This window comes from Salvelinus sp. IW2-2015, unplaced genomic scaffold (genome assembly GCF_002910315.2).
Source record: "Salvelinus sp. IW2-2015 unplaced genomic scaffold, ASM291031v2 Un_scaffold2686, whole genome shotgun sequence".
Lineage (NCBI taxonomy): Eukaryota > Metazoa > Chordata > Actinopteri > Salmoniformes > Salmonidae > Salvelinus > Salvelinus sp. IW2-2015.
This window is the reverse complement of record NW_019943992.1, coordinates 111630-133920: the sequence shown is the minus strand read 5'-3', so window position 1 is coordinate 133920 and position 22291 is coordinate 111630. Positions and strand designations below refer to the sequence as shown.

The 22291-nt window shown below is 48.0% G+C and overlaps 1 protein-coding gene across 1 annotated transcript; it reads left to right on the top strand.

Annotated features, from left to right (window-relative positions):
• The first annotated feature begins 4581 nt into the window (after positions 1–4581).
• Positions 4582–22260, top strand: stx17 (syntaxin 17). Its single transcript, XM_024141726.2, has 6 exons — positions 4582–4636; positions 10797–10989; positions 11189–11307; positions 11461–11511; positions 15171–15257; positions 20520–22260. Exons 1-6 carry the CDS (start codon positions 4595–4597, stop codon positions 20766–20768), a joined length of 741 nt encoding a protein of 246 aa, XP_023997494.2. The 5' UTR covers positions 4582–4594; the 3' UTR covers positions 20769–22260.
• Positions 22261–22291: the final 31 nt, after the last annotated feature.

Genomic DNA, 22291 nt, shown 5'->3' with positions numbered 1-22291 from the left:
TAGAACATCGCCCATGCCTGACCACTGGTCTGTGTTGTTGTCAGAACACTCTAACATCTTGTCCTCTGTCAAAGAGAATAGACCCTGTGTCCAGTAAGCTGTCAGGTGAAAGGACCGGCACACTGTGTAAGAGACGGTGTGTGTGTGTTATTCTCCTCTGACACAGGTAGTGACAGTGTTGAGTGACGAGTAACATAACACCAACACCACACGAGACAAGAGCTCAACGACAGAAGTGACAGACAAGGACACACACACACACGGACACACAGACACACAGAAGGAGCTGTCAGTCTCTGCCAGCCGATCGATCAGTGCTGACAGATAGCAGATACCAGAGTCTTAATTAGAGCTCCCATTAGAACACACACACACACACACACACACACACACACACACACACACACACACACACACACACACACACACACACACACACACACACACCACACAAACACACACACAACACACACAACACACTCTAAGCAGGTGGTATCCCACTGTTTTATTTATTTATTATCAGAGTGGAGGCAGAATAGTCCTTTAAGATGTATCATCGCCCTTTTAAAGGGGATCCTGAAAACAGTTGCAAACACATGACAAGGTTGTGTGTGAACGCAGACACCATCAAACCAACAACCAAACAGTACAACATGGTAAATATTATATATATATATAATATAAAAGTGTTTTGTTTGTAGAAAATGAAGGGAGGAAGTCCTGCTGGAATACCACAGTAGAATGTTGTAGGTAGAAGGTGCTCTTTGGTAAAGGGCTAAAATGGTCATAAACACTAAAAGGACAATCACTCTTCATAGAATACTTTAAAATGACTTTTAGTTATGGCATGTTCAATAGAACAAACCGTTTAAAACTAGGACCCAAAACGCTTCAGAGTTTTACACTTTTTGTTTAACTGACATGCCATAACTACAATAAAGGCATTTTAAACTAATTACTTGAAGAGTGCCTTGGTCCTTTTAGTTTTTTAGGTATTTCTTTGTGTTGTTGCCTGCCAGTACTTAAAATTGGTGAAGTCAGGTGAGTAATTTATGGGGGTAATGTAATATTCATGAGTGGGAGGGGCTCCCGCTGAAGCACTTCTCCTGCTGAGAACACACTTCCTGGATTACACTAGACGGATGACTGCGTCCTGCCACCAACCACACGCATGACAGCACGCAACACACACAAGCACCATGTAAACACATTTGTTCATATACTGAAAAACTTACATTTAGCCTGGGTGTTTTTTGCTTCAATCACTGAACACAACCGGTGCTTATATAGACAGGCTTCTGTTTAGCCAGCGTCTATTCCCTAACCTCTACAGATCGGTGGGTCCTTGCGGGACTGTTGAGCTAACGTAGGCTAATGCGATTAGCATGAGGTTGTAAGTAACAAGAACATTTCACAGGACATAGACATACTGATATTGGCAGAAGCTATCATTTTGCACTTCCAATTTACAGTAGCTATTACAGTGAAAGAATACCATGCCATTGTTGATGAGAGTCACAGTTATGAACTTGAAAAGTTTATATAAACCAATTAGCACATTTGGGCAGCTTGATGCAAAATTTTGAACAGAAATGCAATGGTTCATTGGAACAGTCTAAAACTTTGCACATACACTGATGCCATCTACTGGCCAAATGTAAATTGTGCCTGGACTGGAATAATACATTATGGCCTTTCTATTGCATTTCAAAGATGATTGTACAAAAAATACAAATAATGCATGCTTCTTTCTTTGTATTATCTTTTATCAGATCTAATGTGTATATTCTCCTACATTAATTCACATTTCCACAACTCAAAGTGTTTCCTTTCAAATGGTATCACAACATGCATATCCTTGCTTCAGGTCCTGAGCTACAGGCATGAGATTTTGGTATTCTTTTATGTGAACATTTAAAAAAAGGGTGGATTTGCCACAGCTCTTGCTCAAACAAATGTTGAAAAGATACCATACTGGTTATTGTGACCGTATGACCAGTTAAACATTGTAATAAAAATCATCGCAGATACTGAAATGCATACACACTAGCCTGCGACTATGCATATACTCATTGTTTCACCGTCTGCACCATTGTCTTACCTTGCGACTCTGTATCCACGTATTTGAGCAACCATGTCAAACACACTGCTGTCTCATCCATGGTCTCTTCTTATCTTCTTTGAACAATCTTGCGGTACTCACTGAAGTTCACTCGCAAACAATTCATTTGGGCACGGCATCTATTTAAAACAGGTGTTTTTGCTGAAATGTGTGCGAGTCCCGGCTATTAAAGGGATGGCACTATTTGAGACTCTGCGTTTAATTGAAGTTTTATGGAGACACACATCTGAAACACACATGTTGTGGTGTGATGTGGTGTCCAGACTTTCACTGTCTGCTCGCTCTCTCCCCTCAGTCTGCTGTGCTTACCTTTCTGCTGCGGGAGTTTCCCTGTGGGACTGGACACACACCAGGGGAGCCCCCTGCAGGCTTGGTGTTTGAGGCCCAATGACATAAATAGAGAGGCTCCTCAAACGCTTTCCAAACAGCACAGGAAGTGCGTGTATGTGTGTGTTGCGTGTATGTGTGTGTGTGTTAAATGTTAAAGGTGATGACAGAGGTACAGAGGCTTGCTATAGATCTGCTTATCTCCCAGCAGACCAGGGGCATGCTGCTCTATCCCCAATATCACACACACACACACACACACACACACACACACAACCACACACCACACACACACACACAACCACCAACACACACACACACACACACACACACACACACACACACACACACACACACATACACACACACACACACACACACACGCACTCACATGCACTCACACACACACACACAAACACACACACCACACACACACACACACACACACACATATACAAACACACAGTCACAGTCCACTCACTCACACACACACACTCTCTCTCTCTCTCTCTCTCTCACACACACACAACAAACCCCCACACACACGGACAATAGAGACCACAGAGAATGGCATGTCCTATAATCACTCTAAGCCTAGTGCTGTGCTGGCCAGCCAGACCATGCACCTGGCACCACTCCACCCTCCTAGCGCTCCACTCATAGTTTGCGTGTGTGTTGTGTGTGTTGTTGTGTGTTGTGTGTGTGTGTGCGTGTGCGTGTGCGTGTGCGTGTGCGTGTGTGTGTGTGTGTGCGTGTGCGCGCGTGCGCGCGCGTGCGTGTGGTGTGTGTCATGATGTGGTGATAGTCCGACTGAGTGAAATTCTAGCTGTTCTCGCGCGTCACACATTGGTCGATGTTTATTGCCTGACATGATCAATATTGTCTACCCAATCAATATAGATGTAACTTGGCGGAAGTTCAATTCCCGCTTTTACAAAAATGTATATGAAATCAGTCATCATCTCTTGCTATAATATTCACTATTGAACTTCATTCAATAACGTTCAATAATCCGAAAGGTTACTTTATAGGACTGCTGTAGATTCAGCCTCAAGGGGCGGACCGTTCTCTGTGGGCTAAGGTTTTAGATCGGAAGTAATTCGTCTGCGCGCAAGGAAGAGAGTTGTTTACAAACAGAAGAGAAAGTTGGACATGTAGCTAACTCGAGACAAACAGTTACGAAATAGCCTAGAAGAATGCATCACCCAAGTTTTACACTCATGGCTTTTACTTTAAGTAAGTTATGTTCACGGTTTGAAAATTAAATATGATAGATTAAAGTTTGAATAGTCAGCTGTCTGGCTAGCTTGCTAACATACTGTTAACGTTAACTCACCTGACAGACATCTGATTCTGGCAGTTATAACGTTATTGTTACTTTAACGCACAATATAACGTTATAACTGCCAGCTAGCTACCTCGGTCAAAATGTGTTTTAATGTGTCATAATTACAGACATTTCTTCTCTCTGGAACAAGCAAAGTTTTCTGTTTTCATTTGTTCCCGGATGTTGTCGTTTAACGTCATTAGTTAGCGAGCTAACAGCTCGAGCCAGACTCTGAGACCCTGTTATTCAAACCTTGGGCACAGAGGGAGTCAGCAAAGCTCCCTACTAGCCAACAATGGTATGTTGTGATGTGTTTGGCATTGGGTTACAAGGAGAGGTGTGTGTGTGTGTGTGTGTGTGTGTGTGTGTGTGTGTGTGTGTGTTGTGTGTGTGTGTGTGTGTGTGTGTGTGTGTGTGTGTAAAACAGGTCACGTGGTTGTGTTGGCACACTGATGTTGATGTAACACTCTCTCCTCCTGTCTTCCAGGTAGCTGAGTAAGAGGAGCAGGTGTGTATGGTTGCAGGTGTGAGAACCCACCCGGGTCAGAGATCAGGAGGGCAAGCTGACGCTGAGGCGTCTTGAAGGGCCGATCCACAAGTTCACTAAAGTAGCCCTGCCGACAGACCTAAGAAAGACTACAGAGACACCACAGCAATATACTGAAGGTAACACACACATATACACACACACGAAAATAACTACAACACATATATATACACACGCAAACTCAATCACACCATTGAAGTTCTGAAGAACCACACAAGAGAGAGCAACTGAGCTTGTTATTGTGTTACAGTTCAGCATAGTGGACAATGGGATGCCCTTCATCAGGAGCACACAAGCCAGCCGCACTGTGCAGTGTAAACTAACACACGCACACTGCCTTGTGCTGAGTATAACATATTAGTGACTGTGTGCTGTGTGCCTGCAGGAATCAGGAGTGTGTCTGTCAAATTGAGTGTGTGTTGTTAAAAGGTTCTGTGTGTGTGTTGTGTTGTGGTGTGGGTGTGTAAAGTGCTGCACAGTGTGTTTTCACAATGACACCACCATGTCTCTGGAAGTGAAGGATTCACCTCCACCTCCTTCCTCACACGCACACCACACCACACACTCAACAACAGCATCCATTCCCCAACCTGGGAGGGCGGAGTCTTTCCTGTGTGGCGTGGTGTGTTTGTTTTCTGTCTGCTGGGGGGTGTGTTAAGGAAGCTGCAAGATGGGTGAGTACAGCAAGGAATGCAGCACGATAGAGCCTGAGAGAGTGAGAGAGAGAGCTTTCTTGCACCCACTCTCTTAGCAGAAGTGAAGTCTCAGCAGGAGTGGGCTCCTTTGCTTTTGTATTTCTGTTCTGCACCCTCTATTTTCATGCCATCACTCATCTATTCATCCCTTTCTCCTAACTGTGAATATGATTATAGACCCCTCTCTGGCTCTCATCCCTTTGAGGGAATAGTTAGTAGTATGAGAGAACGACTACAGATCACTTCCACACTCCATTCCCCAGGGGGCGAAGCAACCTTATCAGGTGTGTTATAAGCACATTCGGGAGTGCTGTCAATTAGGGTGATCGTCATCAGAGTACCAGCTCGGAGAGCCTGCTGGTTTGTTTTGGGTCTTTTAGTTTGGCTGTAGCTTTTGCTATTTTTATGCCTTCTGAACATATTTCTGTTTAGGTCACATCTAACAAGGTAATACCCTGGACCGCGACAAGAGGTGAAGACGGAGCTGGCCCTGGACTACGGTAAGGTAGCTGCTCCTGGATACATAATTCACACCTAGACGCATACACTGATTTCACCTCAGAACAACCCGTCAAATCAGGTTACAGACAGTTAACTGCCTAAGACCCTCTAGACTTATGAGTCGAACAATATGTACGAATGCTGTTCGTTTCGTAACGCGTTGTGTGTCACAGGGCCTATTTACACGTGTGCCTGGTTCACTTTCTCCGCTGGTGTTTACTGTGTGTGTGTGGTGTGGCAGGGCCTATTTAACATACGTTGCCTGGTTTCACTTTCTCCCTGGTGTTTACTGTTGTGTGTTGCGTGTGGAGGGCCTATTTAACAAAGTGTGCCTGTTTCACTCTCCCGGTGTTTACTGGTGTGTGTTGTGTGGCAGGGCCTATTTAACAACATGTGCTGGTTCACTTCTCCCTGGTGTTTACTTGGTGTGTTGGTGTGCAGGGCCTTTTAACAGTGTGCCTGGTTCACTTTCTCCCCTGGTGTTTATGTGTGTGTTGGGTGTGCCCAGGCCATTTAACAAACTTGTGCCTGGTTTCACTTCTCTCTGGTGTTAACTGTGGTGTTGGTGGTGTGAGCTCACTTTACATTATGTCACTGTTATCTTCTCCGGTGTTATGTGTGTGTTGGTTGTGGCAGGGCCTATTTAACAACGTGTTGCCTGGTTTCACTTTCTCCTGGTGTTACTGTGTGTTTGGTGTGGCAGGGCCTATTTAACAATTGTGACTGGTTTCACTTTCTCATGGTGTTCCTGTGTGTTTGGTGGGCAGTGGCTATTTACAACTTGTGACTGTTTCACTTTCTTCCTCGGTGTTTCTGTGTGTTGGTGTGGCAGGCCTATTTAACAACTGTGACTGGTTTCACTTCCTCCACTGGTTTTTCTGTGGTGTTTGTCTGTAAGAGTGATGGAGTCTGCCTGCTTCACGTGCTGTTCTGCCCATGACTGACTGGCTGACTGATGACTGGCAGACTGATGCTGGCTGACCACACGTCACGACCATACACACTTTCCGACTGGGCTTGACTGGCTGACACACACAGTCACACACACACTGCTGGTGACTGGCTGACTGGCTGACACACAACAGTCACACACACACCGCTGGCTGACTGGCTGACAACACGACAGTACATCACACAACTCCGCTGGCTGACTGACTGACTGAATGACACACACGTCACACACACACTCCGTGCTGGTTGCTGTGACTGCTGGACAACACAACACGTTCTATACACACTATCTTCTCGCTGGCTGACTGACTGATTTCTGCTGACATCTACACGTTTTCACACACACACTCCGCTGGCTGACTGGCTGACTGGCTGACACACACAGTACACACACACTCCGCTGGTGACTGGACTGACTGGCTGACACACAACAGTCAACACACACACTCCGCTGCGCTGACTGATGCTGACACACACAGTCACACACACTCCTGCTGACTGAACTGACGTCTGACACCACAGTCACACCACACTGCGCTGCTGACTGACTGCTGACACACACAGTCACACACACACTCGCTGCTGACTGCTGACTGGCCAACACACAGTCACACACACTCCGCTGGCTGACTGACTGACTGGCTGACAACACAGTCACACACACACTCCGCTGGCTGACGTGACTGACTGGACTGACACACACAGTCACACACACCCTCCTGCTGACTGAGTGACTGACTGACACACACATCACACACACTCCGCTGGCTGACTGACTGACTGGCTGACACACACAGTCACACACACACTCCGCTGGCTGATGGACTGGCTGACACCACAGTCCACACACACTCCGCGGGCTGACTGGCTGACTGGCTGACACACACAGTCCACACACACTCCGCTGGCTGACTGACTGACTGGCTGACACACACAGTCACACACACACTCCGGCTGACTGACTGCCTGGCTGCCACACACAGTCACACACACACTCCGCTGCTGAGCTGACTGACTGGCTGACACACAAGTCACACACACCTCCGCTGGCGTGACTGACTGACTGGCTGACACACAGTCAGTCACACACACCTCGCTGGCTTGACTGCAGCTAGGGCTGACACACCAGTCCACACACACACCCTGGCTGACGACTGCTGACACACAAGTCACACACCATCGCTGCTGACTGGCTGACTGCTGACACACACATCACACGACCTACTGCTGGCTGACTGGCTGCCTGCTGACACACAGTCACACACACACTCCGCTGGCTGACTGACTGCTGGCTGACAACACACAGTCACACACACACTCCGCTGGCTGACTGGCTGACTGGCTGACACACACAGTCACACACACACTCCGCTGGCTGACTGACTGACTGGCTGAACACACAGTCACACACACACTCCGCTGGCTGACTGACTGACTGGCTGACCACACAGTCACACACACACTCCGCTGGCTGACTGGCTGACTGGCTGACACACACAGTCACACACCACTCCTGCTGGCTGACTGGCTGACTGGCTGACAACAACAGTACAACACCACTCCGTCTGACTGACTGACTGGCTGACACACACAGTCACACACACACTCGCTGGCTGACTGACTGATGGCTGAACCACACAGTCAACACACACTCCGCTGGCTGACTGACTGACTGGCTGACACACACAGTCACACACACACTCGCTGGCTGATGACTGACTGGCTGACACACACAGTCACACACATCCTCACGGCTGACTGGCTGACACACACAGTACACACACACTCCGCTGGTGACTGGCTGACTGGCTGACACACACAGTCACACACACACACCCGCTGCTGACTGGCTGACTGGCTGACACACACAGTCACACACACACTCGCTGGCTGACTGACTGACTGGCTGACACACACAGTCACACACACACCGCTTGGCTGACTGGCTGACTGGCTGAAACACACAGTCACACACACATCCGCTGGGCCCCTGAACCGTGGTGGCCTTGACTGGCTGACACACACAGTCACACACACACTCCGCTGGTGACTGACTGCTGGCTGACACACACAGTCACACACACACTCCGCTGGCTGACTGACTGACTGGCTGACCACACGATCAACCACACTCCGCTGGCTGACTGACTGACTGGTCTGACACACACAAGTCACAAACATCTCCGCTGGGACTGGCTGACTGGCTGACCACACAGTCACACAACTCCGCTGGCTGACTGACGACTGCTTGACCACACAGTCCACACAACATCCGCTGGCTGACTGTGACTGGCTGACACACACAGTCACACACATCACTCCGCTGGCTGACTGCTTGACTGGCTGACACACACAGTCACACAACACTCTCGCTGGCTGACTGACGACTGGCTGAACACACCAGTCAACACCACTCCTGGCTGACTGCTGACTGTGACACACACAGTCACACACACACTCCGCTGGCTGACTGGCTGCTGGCTGACACACACAGTCACACACACAACTCCTGCTGGCGACTGACTGACTGGCTGACACACACAGTCACACACACACTCCGCTGGCTGGACTGACTGACTGGCTGACACACACAGTCACACACACACTTCCGCTGGCTGACTGTACTGGCTGAGACACACACAGTCACACACACATCCGTGGCTGATGGCTGACTGGCTGACACACACAGTCACACACACACTCGCTCTGACTGACTGACTGGCTGACACACACAGTCACACACACACTTCCGCTGGCTGACTGACTGACTGGCTGACACACACAGTCACACACACACTTCCGTGGCTGCTGAGCTGACTGGCTGACACACACAGTCACACACAACGCCGCTGGTGCTGAGAGTGACTGGCTGACACACACAGTCACACACACACACTCCGCTGGCTGAGTGACTGACTAGCAAACAGCGGTCTCAGGGGCCCCCCCCTCCATATCCCCTTCCCCCCAGAGACCACAACAGCCTGAAAACACACAAATATGGACCAGTTACACACTCCTACACACCTTTCAATCAGTAGTCCTTAGTTCTGTAAACGCCTTTTGCCCCCAAAAATTACTGATTTTTAATAAATCCTTTTCGATGTAAAGTCCCCTGTTTAGGGGACCTGCGTGGTTCTGATACCGGTTCTGACTGAAATGTTTGCTTATAAATCGATCGAGTTGGCTTGCATTGAGCAGTAGCCCTGATTCTTACAGACACAGTAGTATGTCTCTTCTGCCTGTATGAAGCAGCATATGCCTGGAATCCTTACACCGTAATGCAGCGAGGGGGAGTGGTTTCATCACTGTACCACATTCAGATCGATTTATAGCCAGTAGTCTAAAATAATGAATAGATTTGAAACAAAACCCACTTCCTGTTTGTGATAGACGGACACTATTTATATGAGATGAAAAGCCTAACGAGTTCAGGAAATATTCACGGTGGTGGGGGCAGACGTTTTGATCAAGAGACCTTTAGAAAATCTGCCCATTTTCTCTAACAATAACTATACAAATATGTATTATACAGAAATCTTATAGTTAGTCGTTTTATAAATTGATGRTACTTGATATTTAGAACAAATAAGTCATTTMAAGCCTTATTTATACAGTTTAGTTATAGGATATCCATCATATAACATATTTGTATCATGTTTGTGCTGTGTACTTGATCGTGTGTCTTGAAAAGTGACTATACCTCACCAGTCTAACTGTTTTACCAGAAAGGTGACAATTGAACCTTAGAGTTTGCAGCATTACTAGTTATTGTTTATGGCCCTCTCATGGTAAATAATGACTTTAGGGGATTAAGTAGATTACATTTAAGAGGTTTTAACCAACCTTCTCCAGCATCTCAGCGAGTTCATTCACCTGTTAATGTTCTTATTGTTGATCTTTGTGTTGTGTTCTTTGTGTGTGTGTGTGTGAGTGTCTCTGTGTGTGTGTGTGTTATCTGTGAAGCATATGCTAACAGGTCTTTAGCGTTCTGACAGGTGTGTCTCCCCGTGGCCATAGCGGCTCAATGCTAATCCAGTCTGCAGCTGTGTGTGTATGTTTATTCATCATGTCTAATTAGCGTGGGAGCATCTATTGGTCATAACCTCCTGACCCCTGCTCTGATCTGCCCTGGGGCTGATGGGTACAACCAGGGGAGGCGATCTGACACCCTCCTACTTCCCCCTTCTCACTCCTCCTCCCAGCAGAGACACTGGAACCTGTCTATCTGTATGAGGGTGTACTTCTCTCTCGTGCCTCTTTTTTTAATCTATCTGTTGGGAAGTTGAACTACTTGTTGAACCTCTCTCTCACTCTCCCTCTCTGTAGCAGTTGAGGGCTAATGTTAGAGAGATGGAGAAGCTGTGTGGACGTGTCCGCCCGGAGGACGGCCCCGCCCTGGAGAGGCTGGTTCAGCCAATCAGAGACCGAGCATCTGCTGCCGCGCAAGACTTCCTACTGCTGCATTCTAAMCCCGCCCCTCTKCCACAGGCACCACGCCCCCCAGATCACTCATCCACAGGTAACACCGCCCCCTTCCCCTCTATTCAATACATCAGTTTATTCCATTCTATGGCAGCCATGTTAGCTCTTCCTTTATTGACCAATAAACCAACTAATAAATCATCTAAATGCTCATTATGAATTTGAGAATTTCAGAAGCAGTAACATGTCCAGATGTAAAGTTGGTCACTCTGGTTCTCACTGACCTTGTCCATTAGATGGTTCCCATGGTGATGATGTGGGCAGGGAGCCCCCTCCTGTCAATCAAACGCAGCTCCTCCTCCCAGTGATCCCCCTCAACGAGAGTGCTGCCGAGTCCTGGGACACCCTGGAGGAGGTGGGAATATTTGGGCCCCTTGTACTGTATTCACAAATTGTCTTAATAGTAGATTAAGAGATCATAATATTTATTAATGTCTTTAATATGTCATATAGTAGGTTTTTGTTTGTGTGTTATTGTTGCTGTGTTAATATGAGTTTGTTTTGTCAGGACCTGAAGGAGCTTAGCGGTTTGGTGACAGAGTTCTCTCTGCTGGTCCATGTGAGTATGCTATGTACAGTGCATTCGGAATGTATTCCCCTTGACTTTTTCCACATTTTGTTACGTTGGAGCCTAATTCTAAAATTGATTCAATTGTTTTCCTCATCAATCTACACACAATACCCCATAATGACAAAGCAAAAACTGTTTTGTAGACATTTTTGCAAATAAAAACTGAAATATCACATTTCCTTAAGAATACTTTGTTTAGTACTTTGTTGAAGCACCWTTGGCAGCGATTACAACCTCAAGTCTTCTAGGGTACGACTCTACAAGCTTGACACACCTTTATTTGGGGAGTTTCTTCCATTCTTCTCTRMAGATCCTCTCAAGCTCTATCAGGTTAGATGGGGAGCGTTGCTGCGCAGCTATTTTCAGGTCTCTCCAGAGATGTTCGATCGGGTACAAGTCCGGGCTCTGGCTGGGCCACTCAAGGACATTCAGAGACTTGTCCCGAAGCCACTCCTGTGTTGTCTTGGCTGTGTGGTTTTCATCAAGGATCTCTCTGTACTTTTCTCTGTTTATCGTTCCCTCAATCCTGACTAGTCTCCCAGTCCCTGTAGCTGAAAAACATCCCCACAGCATGATGCTGTCACCACCATGCTTCACCATAGGGATGGTGCCAAGTTTCCTCCAGATGAGGCTTGGCATTCAGGCCAAAGAGTTCAATCTTGTTTCAGCAGACCAGAGAATCTTGTTTCTCATGGTCTGAGAGTCCTTCAGGTGCTTTTCAAATCAAATCCAATTTTATTGGTCACATATACATGGTTAGCAGATGTTATTGCGAGTGTAACGAAATGCTTGTGGCAAACTCCAGGTGGGCTGTCATGTGCCTTTTCCTGCGGAGGGGTTTCTGTTTGGCCACTCTACCATAAAGGCCTGATTGGTGGAGTGCTGCAGAGATGGTTGTCCTTCTGGAAGGTTCTCCCATCTTCACAGAGGAACTCTCGAGCTCTGTCAGAGTGACCATCAGGTTCTTGGTCACCTTCCTGACCAAGGCCCTTCTCCCCCGATTGCTCACGTTGGCTGGCTGGCCGGAYGGCCAGCTCTAGGAAGAGTCTTGGTGGTTCCAAACTTCTTCYATTTAAGAATGATGGAGGCCACTGGGATCTTCAATGCCGCAGACATGTTTCGGTACTCTTCCCCAGATCTGTGCCTCGACACAATCCTGTCTCGGGGCTGTACGGACAATTTCTTCAACCTCATGGCTTGGTTTTTAATCTGACATGCACTGTCAACTCTGGGACCTTATACAGACAGGTGTGTGCCTTTTCAAATCATGTCCAATCAATTGAAATTGCCACAGGTGGACTCCAATCAAGATGTAGAAACATCTCAAGGATGATCAATGGAAACAGGATGCACCTGAGCTCAATTTCAAGTCTCGTAGCAAAGGTGCTGAATACTTATGAAATTAGCAAAAAATATATAAAAAAACTTTTCATTTTGTCATTATGGGGTATTGTGTGTAGATAGATGACGACAATTTAAAAAATTTAATCCGTTTAAGAATAAGGTTGTAACATAACAAAATGTTGAAAAAGAGAAGGGGTCTGAACACTTTCCGAATGCACTGTATGTACTGTGTGTGTGTGTGTGTGTGTGTGTGATTGAGTGCTGACAAGGTCAGCAGACAATGCCTTTCTGATGTCTAATGAGACAGGATGAATGACAGGGACAGGGCTACGTAACACAGATAGCGTGCTGCGGCTACGCTAACCATGCTGTTAGCACACAGGGCAGTGAGGGCACTGACAGACAGTGTAGTGAGCGACAGCTAGCCTAGCGTCTGTCTGTCTGGTTGGATTCATGCTGGGGCTCCTTAGAGAGCAGGTCACAGCACAGGTTAAACTGGGAGTGGGGCTCGCAGAGGTGTACTGCTGGGGAGGGGGATTAGAAAAACGGGCCATAGGGGAGAGGTGGGAGACGAGAGAGGATAGGAGAGAAGGGGCTGTGTGTCCATGGGGAGAAGAAGAGGCAGAGTGCCGTGGGAGAGAACCCAGGCAAACAGGGCGTATGGTGGGCCAGGAGGAAAAACAGACGACTCCGATTATCACGTCTATCCTCTGGGAACGAAAGAGCGATAGGGAGGGAGAGTGGGAGGAAAGGGAGGGCTAAACATGGTGAGAGAGGATGCAGAAAGAGGTGTAAGAGAAGAGAGATTTAGGGAGGGAGAGAGAGAGACGAGACGAGGAGGAGTATCGTTTTGAGAGAGAGCATAAAGATGTTTAGTGCTGTGGTCTCTCTGGGTGTCGACTGGTGCGTTCAAGGGACCAATAGCTTCAGCCTCTCAACACAGGGTATAACCACGCTAGATGGTGTTGGTGTTCTGTACACCTGCCTGGTGGTTTTGAGAGAGAGAGAGAGCGGAGAGGAGAGAAGGATAGGGAGGCAGGAGGGAGGAGAGAGCGGAGGCCTAACAGAGAACACGCAAGTGAGAGTTATCAGATCGCAGACACTCTATGTGTCTGACTGAAGCACTCATCTCTCCCGCTAGTTGGTACACTGGCTGGAGCCTTAGAAGCTCCACATCACCAACAAACCATACCAATACATCTGGATTTAAAGGGAGGGAGGGTAAAGAAATGGGAAACTGAATGAAACATGGAGAGTGGGGGAGAGATGGTGAGGACTGAGCGCGAGGGTAAAGGCTCAGCATCGCCCTTCGGTTCAGAACGAGTGTGTTTTCCGCATAAATCCCTTAAAAGACCTTTGTTTGAAAAATACCAAGCAGATCTTAGTCGGCAATTTTTACATCCAAGAAATGTTTTGGGTGCAGTTCCTTTGGAATGAACAATCAAACATTTTTATTGGAGAATCCCTACTGTTGACCAATCACAGATGAAGGGGCGTAGACTTTGGCTACCGACTTCGGCTTGCCTGGAGAAAATGTTTTGTTAGCACGGCCGGAAAAACACTCACCGAAGACCAAAACTAACAAAAGCGTTACAAAATGCCGTCATAATATATGCACGGCTGGGAAGCATGCGGACACCTTAAGGGAGAGGAGAATGATGGAGGGAGGGAGAGGACTGTAAAGGAGAGGAGGGAGTTAGGGGGCAGTAAGGGAGAGGGAGGGAGTTAGGGGGCAGTAAGGGAGAGGGAGGGAGTTAGGGGGCAGTAAGGGAGAGGGAGGGAGTTAGGGGGCAGTAAGAGAGACGAGGGACTTAAAAAAGCTCAGGTTGATCATAGTTACGACTGAAACCGCTACAGAAAATGTATACCTGTTGTCTGAATATTGTCTATCCATATGTAATAAGTAGCTAATGTAAAAAGGTACCATGTCCATAAAATGTATATAGTATGTACATATAACAACAACAACTACAATAAGGAAGGAGAGAAGGATGGATGGTGTCCAGCACACAGGGAGAGAGGGACAGCTGCCACTCTGAATATTTCATGAGCTCCTCACAATAACCCCCCCAGACCCCCCCCCTGCCCCAATATAACCCCCCCAAGACCCATTCCTACCCCAATATAATCTCCCCAGACCCCCTCCTGCCCCAATATAATCTTCCCCAGACCCTACCTTTTCTACTTTACACCTGCATCACCCCCCACATACAGACACACACACATCTGTGTTGCTGTGTCGAGAGGGACCAAGTCAGCGGTGTGTGTCTCCAGTGTATAAACCCTGTGTGTGTGTGTGTCAGTCCCAGCAGGAGAAGATTGACAGCATAGAGGAGAACGTCAACACAGCAGCAGCCAACGTGGAGGAGGGGACCAGGAGCCTCGGGAAGGTGCGTGTGAGCGTGTACACGTGTGTGTGTGTGTGGTGTTTGGGAGATCGATGGCACTTTGCCTCCCAGCCATTCTACAACGTTTGTCCCTATTGATCCAGCAGAATATGGAGGAAAGCTGCAATTAAAAAAATAGAGAGAATAGATGGAGAGAGGGGTTAAGAGGTACAGTGATGGGGGGAGGGAGAGAGGGGTTAAGAGGTACAGTGATGGAGGGAGGGAGGGAGGGAGGTAAGAGGTACAGTGATAGAGGGAGGAGAGAGAGGGTTAAGATGTACAGTGATAGAGGGAGGGAGAGAGGGGTTAAGAGGTACAGTGATGGGGGAGGAGAGAGGGGTTAAGAGGTACAGTGATGGGGGGAGGGAGAGAGGGTTAAGAGTTACAGTGATAGAGGGAGGGAGAGAGGGGTTAAGAGGTACAGTGATGGGGGGAGGGAGAGAGGGGTTAAGAGGTACAGTGATGGGGGAGGGAGAGGGGTTAAGAGGTACAGTGATAGAGGGAGAGGAGAGAGGGGTTAAGAGGTACAGTGATGGGGAGGAGAGAGGGTTAAGAGGCAGTGATAGAGGAGAGAGAGAGGGGTTAAGAGGTACAGTGATGGAGGAGAGAGAGAGGGTTAAGAGGTACAGTGATGGGGAGGGAGAGAGGGGTTAAGGACAGTGATAGAGGGAGGAGAGAGGGGTTAAGAGGTACAGTGATGGAGGGAGAGAGGGGTTAAGAGGTACAGTGATGGAGGAGGGAGAGAGGTAGAGTACAGTGATGGGAGGGAGAGAGGGGTTAAGAGGTACAGTGATGACGGGAGGGAGAGAGGGGTTAAGAGGTACAGTGATGGACGGAGGAGAGAGGGGTTAAGAGGTACAGTGATAGAGGGAGAGAAGAGGGTTAAGAGGTACAGTGATGGAGGGAGAGAGAGAGGGGTTAAGAGGTACAGTGATGGACGGAGGAGAGAGGGGTTAAGAGGTACAGTGATAGAGGGAGAGAGAGAGGGGTTAATAGGTACAGTGATGGAGGGAGGGAGAGAGGGTTAAGAGGTACAGTGATGGAGAGAGGGAGGGAGAGAGGGGTTAAGAGGTACAGTGATGGAGGAGGGAGAGAGGGGTTAAGAGGTCACAGTGATGGAGAGGGGTGTTAAGAGGTACAGTGATGGAGGGGGAGGGAGAGAGGGTTAAGAGGTACAGTGATGGACGGAGGGAGAAGGGTGTAAGAGTACAGTGATAGAGGAGAGAGAGAGGGGTTAAGAGGTACAGTGATGGAGGAGAGAGAGAGGGGTTAAGAGGTACAGTGATGGACGGAGGGAGAGAGGGGTTAAGAGGTACAGTGATAGAGGGAGAGAGAGAGGGGTTAAGAGGTACAGTGGGAGGGAGGGAGAGGGTTAAGAGGGACAGTGATGGATGGAGAGAGAGGGGTTAAGAGGTACAGTGATGGAGAGAGGGGTTAAGAGGTACAGTGATGGAGGGAGAGAGAGAGGGGTTAAGAGGTACAGTGATGGAGGAGAGAGAGAGGGTTAAGAGGTACAGTGATAGGAGAGGGAGGGAGAGGGGTTAAGAGGTACAGTGATGGAGGGAGGGAGAGAGGGTTAAGAGGTACAGTGATGGGGGAGGGAGAGAGGGTTAAGAGGTACAGTGATGGACGGAGGAGAGAGAGGGGTTAAGAGGTACAGTGATGGAGGGAGGAAGAGAGGGTTAAGAGGTACAGTGATGGAGGAGAGAGGGGTTAGAGGTATAGTGATGGGGAGGGAGAGAGGGGTTAAGAGGTACATGAGGAGCAGGGAGAGAGGGTTAAGAGGTACAGTGATGGAGAGAGGGGTTAAGAGGTACAGTGATGGAGGGAGAGAGAGGGGTTAAGAGGTACAGTGATGACGGAGGGAGAGAGGGTTAAGAGGTACAGTGATAGAGGGAGAGAGAGAGGGGTTAAGAGGTACAGTGATGGAGGGAGGGAGAGAGGGTTAAGAGGTACAGTGATGGGATGGGAGAGAGGGGTTAAGAGGTACAGTGTATGGAGAGAGGGGTTAAGAGGTACAGTGATGGAGGGAGAGAGAGAGGGGTTAAGAGTACAGTGATGGAGGGGAGAGAGGAGAGGGTTTAGAGGTACAGTGATGGACGGAGGGAGAGAGGGTTAAGAGGTACAGTGATAGAGGGAGAGAGAGAGGGTTAAGAGGTACAGTGATGGAGGAGGGAGAGAGGGGTTAAGAGGTACAGTGATGGAGAGAGGGGTTAGAGGTACAGTGATGGGGAGAGAGAGGGGTAAGAGGTACAGTGATGGAGAGAGGGGTTAAGAGGTACAGTGATGGAGGAGGGAGAGAGGGTTAAGAGGTACAGTGATGGACGGAGGGAGAGAGGGTTAAGAGGACAGTGATAGAGGGAGAGAGAGAGGGTTAAGAGGTACAGTGATGAGGGAGAGAGAGAGGGGTTAAGAGGTACAGTGATGGACGGAGGGAGAGAGGGGTTAAGAGGTACAGTGATAGAGGGAGAGAGAGAGGGTTAAGAGGTACAGGGATGGAGGGAGGGAGAGAGGGGTTAAGAGGTACAGTGATAGAGAGAGGGAGGGAGAGGGGTTAGAGTACAGTGATGGAGGGAGGGAGAGAGGGGTTAAGAGGTACAGTGATGGAGGGGGAGGGAGAGAGGGGTTTAAGAGGTATAGTGATGGGGAGGGAGAGGGGTTAAGAGGTACAGTGATGGAGGGAGAGGAGGGTTAAGAGTACAGTGATGGAGAGAGGGGTTAAGAGGTACAGTGATGAGAGGGAGAGAGAGAGGGGTTAAGAGGTACAGTGATGGACGAGGGAGAAGAGGGTTAAGAGGTACAGTGATAGGGGACGGAGAGAGGGGTTAGAGGTACATGATGGAGGGAGGGAGAGAGGGGTTTAAGAGTACAGTGATGGAGAGAGGCGGAGAGGGGTTAAGAGGTACAGTTGATGGAGGAAGGAGAGAGGGGTTAAGCGGTACAGTGATGGGGGAGGGAGAGAGGGTTAGAGGTACAGTGATGGAGGGAGGAGAGAGGGGTTAAGAGGTACAGTGATGGAGGGAGGAAGGAGGTTAAGAGGTACAGTGATGGAGAGAGGGTTAAAGGTACAGTGATGGAGGAGGGAGAGAGGGGTTAGAGTACAGTGATGGAGGAGGAGAGAGAGGGGTTAAGAGGTACAGTGATGGAGGAGGGAGAGAGGGGTAAGAAGTACAGTGATAGAGGAGGGAGAGAGGGGTTAAGAGGTACAGTGATGGATGGAGGGAGAGAGGGGTTAGAGGTACAGTCATGGGAGGGAGAGAGGGGTTAAGAGGTACAGTGATGGAGGGAGGGAGAGAGGGGTTAAGAGGTACAGTGATGATGAGAGAGAGAGGGGTTAAGAGTACAGTGATGGATGGGAGGGAGAGAGGGTTAAGAGGTACAGTGATGGTGGAGAGAGAGGGGTTAGAGGTATAGTGATGGAGGGAGGGAGAGAGGGGTTAAGAGGTACAGTGATAGAGGGAGAGAGAGAGGGGTTAAGAGGTACAGTGATGGAGGGAGGGAGAGAGGGGTTAAGAGGTACAGTGATGGAGAGAGGGGTTGAGTAGGGGGTGTTGTCAATGGAGAGTGCAAGGTGTGTGTGTGGGTGCAGGAGGAGAGGTATGAAGGGCTATTTAATAGCTCTTCAGGAGCAGCGTTTGGCCTCCCACTGTTGGCTCAATACACACACACACACACACACACACCCTCAGAATAAAGTCAGACTGACAGCTCAATACCCACAGACATATTACAAGCTCAGTGTGGTATGTCGTGTGAGTTCTATACGGCTGAACAGACGCTGCGCGTACACACCCGTTTGTGATTCTAGTTGCAGCCAAAATATCACAATATTAAAACATTTGGTCTATTTAAGTGTAAATGTACCACCTCTCACCCCATGTTTTAAATGGAACTTCAACTCAGTTCAACTTCCTGAATTGGTGAAGTTGAAATGGGATTGAGCCCACATTGAGGTCCAGAATATTCTAGGGTATGGGTGTGGCTGTGCTGTTAAGGGATCCTGAGTGGCGCAGCGGTCTAAGGGACTGCATCGCAGTGCTAAAGGCATTACTACAGACCCTGGTTCGATCCTGGACTGTATCACAACCGGCTGTGATCGGGAGTCCCATAGGGCGGCGCACAATTGGCCCAGCGTTGTCTGGGTTAGACGTTTTGGGTTGAGTTTTTTTGGGCTGTTCGGGCACAATGTTTTTTCTGCTCGGCAACTGAAGTTCAAAGCCGAAGTCTACGCTCCTTCGTCGGTGATTGGTCAACAGTAGGGATTCTTCAATAAAGTCTTTGTTGTCATTCAATGAGAAACGACTCGTTTTCATGCACATTTTTTCATTAAGAAATACCGCACCAAACATCTTAGTTAGATGTAAAATTCCGCAACAAAGATCTCCGCGTCATAATTAGTGACAGATTTCTTGAGTTATTTTAGATTAATTCCGACTATTTTGAGGAAGTGTATTCTGGCTACGGCATCTCTAAATGGACAAATAGTACTATTGCTGCTTTTTTCTCATTTTTCAGGTCTTTTAAGGGAGTATGCGTGCACACTCGTTGGGCTAGGYGTCAGCCGAACTGAAGCATGCTGAGGCCTTTAGAAGCAGTGTGTGTACATAGAAGAGGTGTCAGACACAGCAGTGTGTGTTATGTCATCAGGCCAGGTGCCATTACACACACCCCTGCTTTACCAACACCCTGTACTCTGAACTTYCAACTTACCTCTGGTTAATTAAAATGACCTTCGCTGCCATGAGGTGAGGGGGTGGGAGGGCGTTTGAACTGGATCCATTTAACTGTTAATCTGTTAATCAACCGTGGGAGGGGGTAGTGTGTGTGTGGCGGAATGTTCAGAGGAGTCACTCATTTACAGCCATCAGTCTAAAGGAGCGTCTTCCTCTCTGAAGATAACAGTATTAATAAACACACACACACCTCATTTCTCCCATTTTATTAAATGTGGGTAATTAAAGTGTACAGCTTTGATGATGGTGTGTGCGCATGTGTTGCTGTTTGTGTGTGTACATTTGTGTGTGTGTGATCATGAAAGGCCAGGTAGATCTGAAGACTTCTCACTTACTGTGTGTCTTAGAACATCAAAGGAATAACCCCCCCGAGTGTGTGTGTTATATGTGCGTTGATTTGTCCCAAGCAAAGTTTCTTCTTATTTCCTTGTCTTTTTAATTGAATTTAAGAATCTTTATTGGCATAAAAAGTGAAGAAACCTAGACTGTCAATGCATGTAGTGACTCGTCTATCCCTCTGTCCTCTCTCCAGGCGGTGGGCTACAGGCTGGCAGTGTTACCCGTGGCGGGGGCAGTGTTAGGGGGGGTGCTGGGTGGGCCGCTGGGCCTACTGGTGGGGTTCAAGGCAGCGGGGGTGGCAGCAGCGCTTGGAGGGGGGGCTCTGGGGTTTGCAGGGGGGAACCTGGTCCAGAAGAAACGCAGAGCTAGAGTAGAGTCCCAGATGAACCAGCTCACTGCACCCCCTACAGAACCAGAACCACCGCTGGACAAGAACAAGTGACCTCTGATTGGTCGTGAAGGGACGTCTGACCTCCAGAAGCTTACACTGGTCCAGGTACTGCCCGACTACACTGGTCCAGGTACTGCCCGACTACACTGGTCCAGGTACTGCCCGACTACACTGGTCCAGGTACTGCCCGACTACATTGCAGACGCATGCTAGAGCGTCTCTTTACTCTGGTAATAAGGAACTCCTCCTCCTTCTCGCTGCCAATAGACCGAGGAGAGGCCTACTGTGAAGAGAAGCCTGCCACTGGGATCTACCACTACCCAATCAATAAGACTTTTAAACATCGTAGGAGAGCCTTGTTAAGGACCTGAGTGTGAAAGGGAGGTGTGTGAATGCTGTGTTAGTTGAGTGTGATGTATGTATATATGATGGGTCTGTTGGCTCTGTATTTAAAACTTTAAAGCAACTGTCCAGTGTTTCCAGATTTCTATTAAATATGACCTACACATTTTTACAATATAAATGAAATAGTTTTCCTTCCAAAATCTTTAAAATATGTTAAAAAGCAGCTTTTCTGTGTTGGAATGGTGTGGACGTAWACTGATCTTAAAAATATTMATGCGAGTAGACCGCTGATTGGCCAGCTCATCCTCCTTAGGATGACATCATCCTCTAAGGAAACAGCAAATTTTGAGATACGTTTTTTTGTTCTACAATTAATATTTTGCCCACAAATACGAGTATAGGATGAGTCAACATTATTTGGGTATGAGATTACAGAACTTTCACTGCACAGTTACTTTAAGTGTATGATTATATATTATGAAAAGATGTGCATTATTAGTGGCAAACAYTACAGCCTGCCTAGTTTTGTAACATAAGTCATGCTGTTTGGTGCCTTTTAGTACAGACGGAGAGATGGTAGTTTTAAAGTCATGTTATTATACTGTGTTTCTTGGACAGACTGTCTTAACTACCCTCAGTCTTTATCAAATACACACTCAGTGCCAAAGCCAGACACTGCCTGGGTCGAGCAGTCACCCATCTCTCTCTCATGAACTTATTGATGTTTGTCTCTGTGTTGATCTGAGTCTGCTGCTCTGCTTAGAGTATACAGCTCATTAACAGAGGGAGGAGGGAGAGAAGAGAGAGGGAGGTATAAACAGCAGTAAATGTCAAGACTGTGTCCTGGTCTGAACCCTGCTGGAGAGGAGAGGCCTGCTCCCTCTGACAGACTGGAATGTGTCAATTTGACAGACTGGGGACCAGAGAATGAGTGATTGTGATTGAGAAAGGTTAGGAGGATAAACACAGCTGTCCTGAGTGTACCAGGTAGAAAGTTGTGATGTGTGTGAGGACAAAGTTTCCCCTCTTAAAAGTGCCACCAGAGAAACAGGTCACACCTGATGCCATCTACTACAACAGTGACCTCTGAACTCAGACCGGGACCAACTAAATATGGATGCTCTTAAATCTATGTGATGATTTACTGGGGTTTTATATTGCCAAAGAAAACCAATAAAATCTGCTTCTGATGAAGGAATTGTGTGTGTCAAGAGTCTTCTCTGTAGAAC